The sequence below is a fragment of the Physeter macrocephalus genome, unplaced genomic scaffold (assembly GCF_002837175.3).
Source record: "Physeter macrocephalus isolate SW-GA unplaced genomic scaffold, ASM283717v5 random_383, whole genome shotgun sequence".
NCBI classification, from domain to species: Eukaryota; Metazoa; Chordata; class Mammalia; order Artiodactyla; family Physeteridae; genus Physeter; species Physeter macrocephalus.
Window position 1 is genome coordinate 33,687 of NW_021145669.1, and position 15,371 is coordinate 49,057.

The window sequence follows — 15,371 nt, forward strand, 5'->3', positions numbered from 1 at the left end:
CCTGCATCGGCAGGCGGACTCTCAACCACTGCGCCACCAGGGAAGCCCAGGTTAGGGTAATTTTAATATTGGTTATGTGTAAATACTGAAAATTTCATTTGCCTCATTATTATAAGAGTGAAGACTTTTGTAGCCCCTAGAGGTCTTCTAGCCCCGCTCACCACTCAGGATCCCTCTTACACAGAATCCCTCTAGGTTGGGTATTTCGTTTCTGCTTGGTTGCTCCCACTCTTGTAGAGGTCATCATACAACAAGCCAACTCATTCCCTTTTTTTTTTTTTTTTTTTTTTTTTAAAGCATCAGTTTAATGCTTAGAGGACAGTTCAGGCTTCAGTGAGAACTCTGACTTCAAGTTGAGACTCTGCACTTATTAGTTAGAACTTGCTTAATCGCTCACAGGTTTCCTTTATTTTTTTCTTTTCTCCTGGCTGTGCCGTGTGGCGTGTGGGATCCTAATTCCCCACCAGGGATCAAGCCCCGCGCCCCCTGCAGTGGGAACGTGGGGTCTTAACCACTGGACCACCAGGAACGTCTGCGATTCCCCTTTTATAGCCTGTGGATGTTAAGTATGTTCCTTACTTTGAGCCGTGGTCTGCTTCCCTTCACCTCTACCCACCGCTCTGAGGTCTGGGATCTGAAGCCACCACCCAGAGCAGATCCACCCCCATGTCAGAGGTGGAAGGTGTCCTTCACCTGCGAAGATAACCGTGCTTATCCCGGAAACCACCTCTCTCCCAGCTAAACACCTGCAGTCTCCTAGGGGCCTCGCCTTCCGACCTGCTGTGTTCCCCTGCGCTTGTCACTGTCCCACGGGAAGCAGGGTGCGCAGGTGTGCTCTGCCTGCCTGTGTCTACTCACGCCGCAGCTTCTGAGCCCCACCTCTGTCCTTGTGCTGTTGGCTCTTGCTGCCCTGCTTTTTCTTTCAGCCCAACAGGCTTCACATTTAAATTTAACCCAGAGAGTTTCATTTTCCCAGCTGTCTTCTTCAGCCCTTGCTGCCCCTGCTCCCTGCTCAGCCTTTTTGGGAGGAGCCTTGCACTCCATTTAGGTGCCCATCATCTGGATCTCCCCACCTCCCCCTCGTTTCTGCCACATCACAACTGGGTGACGCTAACACGAGCTGTCGCCCACAGCATGGACCGTGGGCGACGCTTATCACAAGGGGTGAGTGCCTGGTGGGGTCTTCCCCAGGGGGCCTGAGGTCTGCTGGAGCCCCGCTCCTGAAAAGACAAGAGTGTTCTTTCCCTTCAGCGAAGATCACTGCTCTCCCTCAGAATGTTCAGGAATCCCCCTCCCCCCCGCCCCGCCCCACCAGTCTTTCAGCTGCCCTCTTTCAGGTGCCAGTTCGATTTTCATGTTGCAGAAGCCACCTCCGGCTCCGGCTCGGCTCCCCGGAGCAGTTGGGCATTCTCCTTGCAGCCCCGTGGTTTTGCTAACACAGCGCCATTATTCCTGTGTCTGTCCTTCCCACCTGAAGGCACTGCTTGTCTCAGTGGAGTTGATAATGGTGCCTTCATCTTAGTTGTTTTCCCACTTCTGTGGAGAAAAACCATGCTTACCCCGAGAGCTCTCAGTCCCCAGCTGGAGCCCCTGGACAGGTGTTGAGAACCCCCTGAAGTGGTGTGAGGGTTTTGTGTATTAGTACATTTTCTGAGGAAGGGATCTATGTTCCAAACTTGTTCTGACCCACTGTTTGATTCCCTCTCAGGAGACCAGCTCCTGAAATAAGCCCCTGAACCTCTCAGCAGTTCGGGCACTTGGCATCACCCGGCTAGTTTCAGCCTCATTACCAACCCTGAGGACACGCGGTTGTTTCGGGTCATCTTAGGAAATCCCACCACAGACCATTTTAATAACATGCACCTTTATACATTTGGCTTTAGGTTGGAGGTAAATGGGGAGGTCTTGCTAAAAACTGAATTTCTGGGAGCTGGGACTTCAGTTTTCATTTCTTAGTGTCCCTGAAATCTGTTTTAGGCTTGGATTGGGTGACCTCTTAGGTCTTCCAGATTGGCCACCAGGCATATATTTTACCTCTAGTTCTGAGGTGGGGGCTTGTTACCATTCCAGCAACTGTTAGGATGGGGAAATGACCTTGCATTCTGCAGTAGCTGGACCAATTTCAGATAGAAGGGGCTACTTTTTTAGTCCAGAATAGCCTGGCCAAAACAAGTAACAAGTCTTTATAGCGGGTGATTACTGTTTCAAGTTCCTAGGGGGAGTAAACAAGTTACAAAGTATTCTTGCTGCTTGGGCCTGTGATAGTGCATTGTGTTCCAGAAACCTGATAGATTTTGGTCAGTTACAGCCAGTTCCTGGCTGGGAACGTTGGAGAAAATCCCCAGGCTGAGTATTTGTAAGGGTGGAGAGTGGTGGTCAGGCCTTGTGCAGGAAGCCCTGCGTTTATCTGCTGAGGTCCATCCTTCCGGCTTCACTGTGTATCACTGTGTGTTCCTTTGCCTAGAGACTCATTTTGTTCGAACTCCTAATTCAGATGTAGAAGCAGGCAATGTACTTAGTGGATACTTTTCAGGAGCACTGGGAGGCCATTGCCTGGGAGGAGCATGGGAGGTGCTGGTGGGAGCTGCCAGGTCTGGGGCTGTCCCTGTGGCCCCATCACTCCTCAGAGCCCTCACCCTCGTGACTTGAGTTCTGCTCCCCTCTGACCTCCCGGGACCTACGGCTGAAGGCCCCAGCCTAGCTTGGCTACGTTATGGTTAACCATCTGGGGAGTGTAGTACTGTTTTGAATCTGGCACATGTTTTCCCACAGAGACCAGACCAAACCAACAGCTTATGAAATGAGGCCAGTTCTGTTGAGTTCAGGAACTGGTTGTGGGTTGTGATTTTTTTGCTCCCCAAAGGGCAGAGAAGGCTGTAATCTGGGCAGATTAAGAATTCGTTTGGTGGTGTCTGAAGGGGCACAGATCATCTGGCTTGAGCTTTCTGGGGACCTGTGACTCCGTTTCTGCATGAACAGTTTGTAGAACTATAGCTAGGCTTGAATAGCTAGTAAAGTAATAACAGTATTTCCTTTCCTTCCTTCTCCTAGAGAGAGAGTACCCACCGCCCTCCATGTGTTGTAGCCTGTGTGTGTGTGTGTGTGTGTGTGTGTGTGAGAGTGTGAGAGAGAGAGAGAGAGAGAGAGAGAGAGAGAGAGAGAGAGAGAGAGATGTCTATAGAATTACTGTGTCCTCTCTTGGTTTACAAGGTGAAGCAACATGCATCATGACTCCTGAGGTTCTAAATCTGTTTCTTATGTGGCTGTGGGGTTTTCTTCTCAGACCCAAGCCAAATGTTTTCTGTTTACAGTAGAAGTTAGTTCAACCCTCCAGTGATAGCTGCTGGAGTTTGACCCCTGCGCAGTCATACGTCTGCATATGGCCCGATGTAATCTGTTGTTTCCTAGTGAGGTGTGAATGTGAGCGTTTTCTTCCCAGTTTTTAGTTCCAGAATCAAGGAATACCATAGTTCTCTCAGGGCAGTTTATAAAATATTCTTTAAAAATTACACACAGGGCTTCCCTGGTGGCGCAGTGGTTGAGAGTCCGCCTGCCGATGCAGGGGACACGGGTTTGTGCCCCGGTCTGGGAGGATCCCACATGCAGCGGAGCGGCTGGGCCCGTGAACCATGGCTGCTGAGCCTGCGCGTCCGGAGCCTGTGCTCCGCAACGGGAGAGGCCACAGCAGTGAGAGTCCCGCGTACCGCAAAAAAAAAAAAATAAATAAAATAAAATAAAAAAAATAAAAATTACACACGAATAACATGACATGGGGAATTTAAAAAAGTAATTTAGCCAACCACCTTGTTTTGTTTATTTTCTGATTTTTGTACAACCCCAATTTCATATTCTTGAATATTTTTCTGTTTGACATAACGTCATTTTTATAAGTATATTTAGCAACTGCATAATATTTTGGTAAGAATATCACTAGTTTTTTCCCTCTAGTTTTGACCATTCAGGTTACATCTGCCTTGTTTTTAGCATCATGAATTTGACTTAATATATATATATACTTAGGCATATTGTATTTTACCTCTTGAATTACTGGATTTCCCTAAAATGTTTTATTAGAAGTGGATTTTTGAAGAGGGATTTTTTTTCCCTCAGTTCTTGAAATATATTAATATATTATGAGAAGTACTTACTAGTCACACTGCTGTCAGCCTTATAAGAATGCATCTTTTTCCACAAATTTATCACTATTTGGTGATAAGGTTTTTTGTTTTCCGTTGGCTATTATTTTAACTTTAAAAATATGGTACCTTCTTGCTTTAACCTACTTTCTTTGGTTCCAGGTGACTTGAACCTTTCTTCTGGTTTTTTTTTTTTTTCCTAATCCCATTTCTGTGGTGTGACTTCCGCCCGAGTCCTTTCCTTGTTACACCATAGATGAAACTGCGTGTGTGCAATTGGTTTCGAGTGGACATACCTACACTTTGTGATATCCAGGCTATGTAGTTTTGTTTTTTTGCTAGCAAACTTGTTTATGTGCAGAAACTCACCCAATTGATTATAAAAGGTCTCTTCTACTAGAACAACATTAAGAGCCATTGTTTTATGTAATAAGGATATGACTCTTTGTGTTCTCATTACAATTTTTTTAACTTTGGCTATTTTTCATTTCTACAGAAGTTAAAATCTTCTATTTTTAAACCTGCCAGTCTTTTCTCTTGTGATTTCTTTCATTACTTCAGGGACATTTAAGATGGTAAAGATTAAAAGGACTGATCTGTCTGATACTGTTTAAGAATAGTGTGAGAGGAAAACGGTGAACCAGGTAGATTAGGCCCTCCCAGCCCTGCGACATATGTGACAACGCAGCTCCTCGGCTCTGTGGCTCATGTCTCATACAGCTGGTGAGGGGCCAGCCTAGTGTCCCGCAAAATGCCAAGGCCCCTGATGCTGGGGAAGCAAGTGAGGTGGGCCTGGTATGTGGGAATGGGCCGCATCATCACACTGATTCTGCTTGCAGCTCTCGCCAGCCCCGTCCTGGGTCTGAGAGAATGTACCAGAGGCTCAGCTGTGTGGTGCCAGAACGTGAAGACGGCGTCTGACTGCGGAGCCGTGCAGCACTGCCTGCAGACCGTCTGGAACAAGCCGGCCGTGGTGAGTGCCTCCGACTGCTGGGCCTCTGTGTGGTCTGTAACTGCTGCCCTTTACGGAGCGCTCTCTCCTGCTTCCTTTTGTTTGGTCTTCCTGGTGAACCTGAGACCTCTTTGTGGGTGGGGGTACCCACGCGGAGGAGTGGAGGGCTGGAGCGGGGAGGCTCCATTCCCCCAAGGCCGCCCAGTGTCCTGGTGGCACAGATAGGGTGAGGTCCTGCCTGTCCTCTACCGCGTGCCCCATGCTGCCCTCCAGATGCAGCTCCCACCTCTCTACCCCACATAAGGGACCGGCAGGTGCAGCTCCCATTCCCAGGACTGGGCACACGGGTACAGCTCTGTCCTTGGTCACTCACTCAAAGTAGATGCTAAGCTTTTGAAATCCTTTCCCCCTTTTTTGGTATTTTTTTTCTCTTTTAAACAGGCAGATCACGGATTCAGACCCTAGAGCTTGGTAGCTATCTAAAATTTTATTTCCAACTATAGCCAAACTGGAAAAGATGCCACTGATTTTTCATCTAAACAGCGATAAATATAGCACATTAATATGGGGAATACTCTTAAGATGACAAACCTCAAGTGCATACTCCACGCAACCTGAGTCCTCTCAGGAGACCCCTGAGCTCCGCTGGCTGGGCCACCCAACTACAAGAAGTGCTCTTTGTTTGCTCTAGGATGTGCTTCAGCCTGTGGTACAAGGCAGGTTTGATGGTGTGGAGCTTGAGGTCTAAAACTTGGTGGCCACTAGTACTCCTTCAGTAAGAGAAGAAGAATTAATTCAGTAACACTGCTCTTTTAGTTTTCTGAATTCACTGTCTTAAACCACTCTCTGTGGCCAAAATTACTTTCAGATTTGGTTTCTAATTTGCTTCTGATTTTGTTTTTAATACTGCTTCCTCTTTTGAAGTTTAATGTATCATGGGGGGAGTTTAGATCTTTCTCTCTTGACAGGACAGTCTTGTGGGTACCGGAACCTCTCGGGCATCATGCACAAATTCACGATATCATGAATTCACGATACTGAAAAAAAGGCATATGTAACCTGAGTGGCCCATGCACAGTATTAGCCTGATTAGGTCCAAAGGTTCAAGGCGGTTTCTCCAAATGCAGCTAAATTCACAGGTGTTCCTTAATCTCACCCAGATGTGTTAGTTCCTTCTTTGTGGGTTGAAAATTGGTTGACATAAAGAAGGGAGCGCCCCAAGAGCTTTGAGGACTGGTTAGAATTTCCGTGGTCCTGGGCCATGTAGGGATGCCAGACTTGTCTAGAAGACTCGTGTCATGTCTCTGAGCTCTGCAGTGGTGACGTGTGGCCTCCACTGGCACACAGCACTGCCCAGGAGGTGGAAGGCAGACAGAGCACCAGCAGCAGTGCTGGTGGGAACGCGCAGAGGTCTGACTGGGCCTTGTTTCACTGCCCGCACCTCTTACTCTGTGATGTTCCGTCGCATAACCGATTTTCTCTGATTTCTGCCGCCCTGAGTTCCCAGCTGGTTTTTGAGCCTCAGTTTCTTCACAGAGCTGTTGTGAGCATGAATGCGAAATGTAGCCTGTGCCGTGTGCACTGAGGGGTAGAGGGTACAGGAAAAGGGTTTCTATCCTGTAGAAGCACAGAGTAGTGTTAGCAGTCACATCTAAGCGTCCCCCGCGGTGTCCAGTGCTTCTTATCTAGGTTGGGGGACCGGGATGTGCCAGTGTGTCAGAGATGGCCATGGTTAGATGAAACAGGAAAAAGGCCATGGCAGTTTTCAGCTGTGTGCGGTGTGAGTTATGTCCTACAAATACAGATCTCTCTCCCTCGTGTTCCTTCCTCTTAGAAATCCCTTCCCTGCGACATATGCAAAGATGTCATCACTGCGGCCGGTGACATGTTGAAAGACAACGCCACTGAGGTGAGCCGCCACCAGGGTGTGTGACTGCGTGTGAGTGGTGGCCGTGTGGCCACGTGCATCAGTTCCATACAGAGCTGTGACTGAGGGCGTCCAGCGAAGAATGGTCTAGGCTCAGGTGGGAAATAACTGTCCTATGGGCCACAGACTGCTTCTGTCACGTGATGTCCCCCACCCCCATCCTTTAAAAATGTAAGAACCATTCTTAGCCACAGGCTGTACAAAAACAGGCTGCGGGCCCTACTTTGCTGACTCCCGGGCTAGGCGTCAAATGCCCGAGGTTGATTGGGATTTTGTATCACACGCTGTTAACCTTTAGTTCCGTTTTTGGTGATTTCTGCTCAGAATTCCCTGTGCCAGTGAGACCGCAGGTCAGAGGATCTTTGTTTTGAATAGCGCTCGCATCTGCTTTTTGCCTCACTGACCTGGCAGGGCCACGGCTCCACACTAGCCCTCTCCCAGGTCCTCTTCCCAGAGGGCCACTGTTTATAGCCTTCACGTTTCTGGAGTTGTGGAGGGCCTCTTGCTTTCAGCCCGTTTGTGGAGAAGAAGTCCATCCTGGTCCGACCCTTGCCTCTGTCCTCTCTAGCAAGAGATCCTTGTGTACTTGGAGAGGACCTGTGACTGGCTGCCTAAGCCGAACATGTCTGCCTCCTGCAAGGAGATCGTCGACTCCTACCTCCCGGTCATCCTGGACATGATTAAAGGACAAATGGTACGTGATGGAGAATAGATAGACTCTTCCTTCAAGGCACCTCTGGTGCCCAGGGGAGGTTCCAGACCAGATTACAGTGACTAAAATGGAAAGTCCGTTCATAGACTGAGATTTCGTCAACAGCTCTTTTGTACAGTATTCGTCCAAAATGGCTTTGGCACAGCAGACCACTCTGCTTGTAACGTTCGAGGGTTGGGGAGGGTATGGGAAATGGGAACTCATAGAATTAGTGAAGGAATGTAAACTGGTATAACAGTTATAGGTGCTGATTTGATAACTCACGTCAGCTACAGGGATGCTTGACTTTCATTCAGTAATATCTGTACACATAAACCATGTGCCAGAGGTTGGGTTTTCAGCGAGGAACAAGGAGCCAGGTTTGTGGAATTTGGAAGGACCCTAAAAACCTCCAGTGGGACAGGAGTGTCCTGAGATGGGACCAAGGTTTTGGTGAGGAAAGCAGGGGTCACATCACGCAAGACCTTTCAGGCTGTGTTTCAGGATTGCCAGTGCGGCGGGGAGGTCTTGGAGGGTTTCACGGGGAGAAGTGAGATGATCCCTTTTCAAAGGGGTTGGTCTGGTCTGGGTCCCACCAATCGGGAGTTGCAAGAGGGGAAGCTGGCAGGACGGTCAGGTGTGAGATCTGATGGGGACAGTGGAGGCGGACAGCTGCACGTGGTCTTAGGGGATAAACAGACTGGACTTGCTGGTGGCGGGGAGGAGTTAGGCATGTCTTCCAGGTTTGTGACTGGCACCTCCGGGAGGACGGTGGTGGAACCATTTGTTACAATGGAGCCGTGGGGCCGGCCAAGCAGGTTGGGCGGTTTGGTTTGAGATGTGCCTGTTAGCTGGGCGTGCGCACGTGAGTCAAGCCAGGAGATGAGGAAAGGGAGAATTCGAAGGCGCCAGGTGGCCTGTTTCCTTCTGGGGAGAGGATTTCCACCTGTGCCTCTTTGCCCCCAGAGCCATCCCGGGGAGGTGTGCTCCGCTCTCAACCTCTGCGAGTCTCTTCAGAAGCACCTGGCAGAGCTGAATCACCAGAACCAGCTCGAGTCCAATCAGATCCCGGACCTGGATATGGCTGAGGTGGCGGCTCCCTTCATGGCCAACGTGCCCCTCCTCCTCTACCCTCAGGACGGGCCCCACAGCAAGCCCCAGCACAAGGTAAGGCAGTGGGCCTGGCCGCCCAGGGCCCCGTCTTTGGTTGGGTTTGAGCTGCGACGCAAAAGGGGGCGGCGTGTGCGTACAGCTCTCAGACTGGGGCCTTATTCCTTTACTTGATTCTGCAGTTCCACAGCCCACCCTTCAGATGGTTGTGCCATGGAGGTTCCGAAGAACTGGGATATCTAACAGACGCAAAGATTGTTCCCCCTTCCTGTTCAGTTTTACTATAATCAATGCCCACTTGATTTTAAACCCGTCGGTCCCTTTAGAGCCTGTAAAAACACATTAGGAACAGTTCAGGGATTCAGCCCTGGTGCTGCAGTTACGAGCATGTCGGAATCTGAACACTCGTAGCTGTTTTTAGGAGTAGGCAGTGTTTACAGACCAACTGCCCCTGTCTCTCTAGGCTAATGGGGACGTTTGCCAGGACTGCGTTCAGATGGTGACTGACGTCCAGAATGCCGTGAGGACCAACTCCACCTTTGTCGAGGCCTTGGTGGACCATGCCAAGGAGGAGTGCGACCGCCTGGGGCCTGGCATGGCCGACATGGTGAGCCTCACCTCGGGCATCGGAGGGTGTTCTGGGCCGGGGAGCTGGGCTGTGGAGACGGCAGTGGGGGAGCCAAGAAAAGTTCACTCTCTGGGGTACCATTTTAAGTTCCAGCCTTAGGGCTTTGAGGAAGAGATGTTCAAACAATTCCCTGCTCCCAGAAAGCAGCCAGATATGTGGTGGGTACTTAAATACTTGGTTGGCTGATTGAGTTTGGATATGTAACAGAACTCCTGGGACAAAATAGCGGAAGGAGAAGGAGACCACTTTTGTGAAGACTTTTTTTTTTTTCTTTTTCTCGCAGTCACTACAACGTTAAGAAACAACAGTAGAACCACTTAGAACCCTGTTCCAGTTCTAAGGCCTGGCTGTGGTCTATTCGTAATTCTAGGTGTGCTGTCCCCGCCGCCAGCAGGGTGGTTGTCCAGGGGAAGCCACGCGCCTGGCTTGTAAGAGGCTCACCCGGGATGCCTTCCTTAACTTTGGTGAATGTTGGTCCTCCAGGCTCAGAAACTTCATTAGCCCCGTGGGGGGTTTGTGTCTTGGACCCTGTTCCCATCACCCACACTCATGCGATTGATGTCTAAAACCAAAATGCCATTTAGTACCCGACCACTAATAAACCTCTGCAAGACTGGAGGTGGGGAGACCAGCTGTAAGAAGTCCGTGGGTCTGGGATCTAGAGCAGCCTTTCTGGGTGGGAATGGCTGGCTCTGGGAGCTAAGGGTTCCTTTCTGTTGACTTAACTTTCTTTAAAGCCTGTGAATCTTTTAGCCTCATTGAAGTATCTTGGTATATTTGCTATGTCCGTTGGCTTCCCCAGGTTAACCTCTCTGAGGGCTGTCATACCACCCTCGGTTTTCTCATGTATAGAGGCTCCCCAGTCGTGACCAGATAGGGTCGGCAGGAAATACCTAGATTTTTATGGAAATCATTATAACTTAACTGGATTATACTGGATTTAAACTTTATAATCCTGTCCAAGAAAGTGTGAACAGATTTGAAAAGTAATCTCGGATCGATCAGCAGTGTATCTTGTAGCCACACTCACTCTGAATTGCCGCTGAGTGTTTGCCGTGTGACCTCGGGGAAAGTATGGGCCATAAAAGGAGATTGGAGGACCTCATCTCTGAGGGCCTTTGGAAAACATTTTCAGAACGCTTTTGCGCACACGTTTTACTGTAAGGTATGGAGTAACCAGATTGCCATTTTTTATCTTATTGAGACTTGCCCAGAGCAGACATGGATGATTCCACTCTTGGAAACTTGCTTGATACTCACCTACTGACACTGTTGGAAAGGGTGGGTTTTTGGTGTGTTGTTGTAGCAATGAGTTTCACTAAGTCTGTTTTTCTCTCCCCAGTGCAAGAACTATATCAACCAGTATTCGGAAATTGCTATCCAAATGGTGATGCATATGGTAGGTGGCAGGGGAAGCTCCTTGTTTGCATTTTTCTTTGTCTCAAACTGTGATTTCTAGGATTTTGAACATTTTATGGTTTAGTTTCCCTTTTACCTTTGAGTACTGAATTGGGCCAAAATGAGCCCTCTTTGACCAGCAGACTGTCCACCTGCAACTCAGTACCTCCCCCTTGCCTTCCCCAGGTAGGGGAAAGGCTGAAGCAGCCTGACCCCCGGGACTGCCCTGCTGGCTTCCTGGCGGTTTGTTTGCCGGTGCACATGTGAGCTGGCCGTCAGATTTCTAGTATCTGGCTTTCATTCTGGGACCCTTGGGAATAGTCTGCTCTGTAGCTAGGCCAGGCCTGAGGATTGCTCTCTTCCAGCCTGAGTTCTGAGGGGGGAGCATCCGCCTCCCAGAGTTGGTCCTGCACTCTGCAGCAGTGTTAGCTGTAGCTGCTGCTTGAGCCCATAACTCCTGCACTTGCTTCTGATGCATCCAGGTGGTAGGGGCATTCCTTCATTATTAGAGGTAGAACATATCCGGAAAGCACAGGGAAGCCAGCTAGATCCATGCAGCAAACTGTACAGGGCAGGGAGGTCTGAAGGCATCCTTAACGTGGGGAAGATGCACTGGCCTCCTGAGATCTAATCTGCGGTGGGTGAGGGGTGAGTTGTCCTTTTTTTCTCTGTCATGCTGACTTCCTAACTATGTTGAGATTGGCCTACAGTCCTTGAGTTTGTTCTCCTTAGGGCCAGATAGATACACATGCACATCCCTGTTTTTTCCCTTAAGATAGATAACTAAGACTGGAATTGCTGAGTCAAAGGGCAGGGCTTTTAATACACAGGCTTACCTCCAAGCTACTGCAGGTTTGGTTTCAGACCACTGCAGTACAGTGACTATCACAATAAAGTGAGTCAAACGAATTTTTTGGCTTCCCAGTCATATAAAAGTTATGTGTCTACCACACTGTAGTCTGTTACGTGTGCGGTAGCATTAGGTCTAAAGAAACAATGTACATACCTTAATTAAAAAATACTTTATTGCTAAAAACCATTGACCATCATCTAAGCCTTCAGTGAGTCATAGTAGTAATATCAAAGATCACCGATCACACAGCTCACCATAACAAATTAGTAATGATACAGAGTTGAAATATTGTGAGAATTACCAAAATGTGACACAGAGACGTGCAGTGAGGAAATGCTATTTATTGGAACAATGGGGGCCAATAGACTTGCTTGAAGCAGGGTTGCGACAGACCTTCAACTTGTAAAATCTGTGAAGCTCAATAAAATGAGGTATGCCTGCGTTGTCAAACCAGCCTTCCAGGCTGGCATTTGGCCACCTGGGGCAGATTGCCCTGAGACCTGGGCTGGGGATCCCTGACCCCTCCGGGTGTATTTGATATTCTGACACACGCCCCTGATTTGAGCAGCCCTGTGTCTTGTTCCCGGCTGCTCATCACCAGCCTAAGGTGAGGGCCTTGCAGGCGTGGCGGGCTTGGCTTCTGAGCAAGGAAAGCCCCTCATAATGTGTTTTCTGGGGACCTGCTGCTCAGTGTTTTGCCGTGGCGTGTTAGGGACATGGGGATGGTGCACCAACAGGCTGGGGGCAGCGTGGTCTGACCCTTGAAGGGGAGAGAGTAGCTTTCAGGGTCCCCATGTGCATGCAATAGTAGGAACAAGGTAGGTTGCTGATAGGTGACTGGAAGGGCATTTCACCGAAACTTCTGGTGACAGACATCCTTATACCTGGTTAACTGCTTGATTATTGTTGTTTTAATTTTTTCTTAACTGTTGTGTCCTTTCCTTTCTCTTATTTTCATCTCCGATTTCCTGTTTTTTTGTTCAACAGCAGGATCAGGTATGTGCTGGGAATTTGCTTGTAGTAGTGGTCTGCTGCTGCTTGTTGTTAATTTTGCTCATCTTTTTTTGTACGGCATCATCAGCTCTGACAGATACAAGGAAAGATTGTGCAAGGCAGGCTCCCTCTCTGTGTTAATAAATTGGCTGGCAAGGGAGCTTCTGCATCTCTCCTGTGTGATTCAGCACTGGGAGGGGTCAGGGGCCTCACTTCCCCTTCAGGGAGCCCAGCAGATGGAGCCCGCAGAGCCTGGCACTCTGGTCGGAATCAGCGCCTAGCTAGCCACGTGCAGGCCACCAGTGTGGTGGGGAAACCATCGGTGGCCTCAGCTTCCTTCAGTGCAGGCCCAGCTTCAGTGGGACACCTTGTTTCTGTCATGATTCAGGAGAGCGTTGCATGTCATTGGTCGTGTTTTTCATCGCCCCAGAAATGCTTCTGCTGCATGAGCAAGTCATTTGCAGATAGCGAGCAGACTGTTCCCCTGTCTGTTGGATCCAGAGAACTGGAAACAGTCTCTTGATTATGGCTTCTGCCCCTCTGGGTGACGGGGTCCTTTGGGTTCTGGAGCCACACGAGACAACTCAAGAGCCAGGCCACTGGTGGCAAAACATGGGGACCGAGGCCCCAGACTAGACTTACCGAGCTAGTGCCCTTTCGGGGTTGTACTGAGCACTGCCCTCCTTTGAGTACCGGCATCCATTTTTAGAATTAAAGATTTTCAAAGGTATTGTGAAGTCTAATAGGAGAGGACTTTGGTTGAAATATCTGAATTTTCACCTAGGCCTCCTCAAGGAGTTAGTACAGCAAAGCTGATCTGAGACAAAGCAGCCACACCTCCTGATCTTTGTCCTTTTTCTAAAAAGCTTGCTATTATCTTCAGCCCCTTTCTGATTTTTGCCTGTTCTTAAAGCCTGCCAGAGATAGGATACTTCTAGGATATACTTTTCAGAATTCTCCAGCCTTATTTAATTTTAGAGCCTTCTGCATATTAAAACAAGATGAACCATAGCCATGAGCTACTCCTTCCCCTTAACGGGGCCCGTTTTAGCAATCCTGTTCCCGCTGCTTTATGGTTTGCCGGTGGGAGCAAATGCCATCAGGCCAGAGCTAGTTGCATTTGTTTACAAAGTATACCAAGTGTGTATACTTTACTTGCTCTTGGCCATTGTCGTAGTGAAATGGTCAAGATGTTGTCCAAACTATCTAGTTCTTCTGGGGTTTGGTGTCTGGAGGAGAAAGGGGATCAATCTGGAGACCTTGTGACTTGAAAAGATTCATGACATGGGGAGACTGGGTTTTCGTGTGTAGTGTGTGTGTGTGTGTGTGTGTGTGTGTGTGTGTGTGTGTGTGTGTGTGCGTGCAATTGTGAACGTAGAATGTGGCTTTTTAAAAAGCCAGTATTTCCCCTTAATGCATCATTTTAAATGGTCCTGCTACTGAAAGACCGGTGTGGTTTTATTTCTAACACATACGGCTTTCTGTTAGTTTATGGGCATTGTAGTTCTTCCTCTAGAAAGAACGTGTAGCTTATTCCTTCCTCCTGAGGGCGAGCCAGCTCAACTGAAATACAGGTTCTAGAACAGACCAGGTGTCCCTGGAGTTGATTCGATTGCCCTTGAAAGGTGCCAGGAGTTTTGCTTCCCTGGGTGCTCCCTGGCTGGAACAGATAATGGTTCTGTCTGATCACTCTTCAAAGCTTTGCATGGCCTCCTTCCCCATGTGAAACTGGTACATCTGCATTTGCACAAGCCCCTTTAGATTTAATTTGGAATCTTTGCCTGTCTGGGGGGCAGTCAGCTTTGACACTGTGTCTAGGGTGTTCCTCCAGCACCCCGACTTTGTGTGTAGAGCATGGGACAGGGGGTGGTGGGTTTGGGCCTGCCTCTCACTGCTGCTTCTGTGCTCTTTTTAGCAACCCAAGGAGATTTGTGGGCTGGTTGGGTTCTGTGACGAGGTGAAGGAGATGCCCATGAAGACTCTGGTGCCTGCCAAGGTGGTCTCGGAGAACGTCATCCCTGCCCTGGAGCTGGCGGAGCCCATAAAGGTACCTGGTGCCATTGGTTTATGATGCCCCGCCACTCCACTTTGTCACACCCTACAAGGCACACACTCTTTTGGTTCCCTGCTTGGCTTTTAAAGGTATTTGAGTTTGAGACCATTAGTGTTTACAGTATCCCCTAAGTTGATGCAGCGCCCCTACCCTCGTACATTTATTTCCTTGGTTATAAACCCTAGTGCTCATGGGATCAAGTCTACGTTTTTAGCACACCATTCGAAATCATTTTTCAGTGCCCGGCTCCAAACGAACCTTTCCGATGTGCTTTCTGTGGCCTCGCCCACCTCCTCCTCCATGCTGTAGCCGTGGTACAAACTTGATGTTCCCAGAACAGGCTCCCAGCCGTGTGATGTCTTATCACATGGCACTTGTGTGCACTTCTTGTTCCAGAACTTTCCATGTCAGTGTCACTTGACCTTTAGCTGTCTCATCTCCTCCTATTGTCTTCTCTTGGCACGTGTACCGTGTGGACCACACAAGGGTTGTGTCTGGCAGAGTCGGAAGCACTGCTGCTGCCCCTCCTGTCCAGTCGAGACGCTCAGAGGCTCTGGCCCATCTTGCGACTGAATTAGTGGCTGGAGAGGATGGAGAGTTACAGCTTGTACTCTAGCCACATGTGATACT

The 15,371-nt window shown here is 49.0% G+C and overlaps 1 protein-coding gene across 1 annotated transcript in view; it reads left to right on the plus strand.

Moving 5' to 3' along the window:
* The window catches only part of PSAP (prosaposin), a 32,957-nt gene that overhangs the window by 13,101 nt on the left and 4,485 nt on the right, over positions 1 to 15,371 (plus strand). The window contains exons 2-8 of the mRNA XM_055082953.1: positions 4,976 to 5,109; positions 6,923 to 6,997; positions 7,584 to 7,709; positions 8,673 to 8,873; positions 9,280 to 9,423; positions 10,787 to 10,843; positions 14,604 to 14,735. Of these exons, the coding sequence (XP_054938928.1) occupies positions 4,976 to 5,109; positions 6,923 to 6,997; positions 7,584 to 7,709; positions 8,673 to 8,873; positions 9,280 to 9,423; positions 10,787 to 10,843; positions 14,604 to 14,735 (869 nt within the window). The remainder of the gene's footprint in view (positions 1 to 4,975; positions 5,110 to 6,922; positions 6,998 to 7,583; positions 7,710 to 8,672; positions 8,874 to 9,279; positions 9,424 to 10,786; positions 10,844 to 14,603; positions 14,736 to 15,371) is intronic.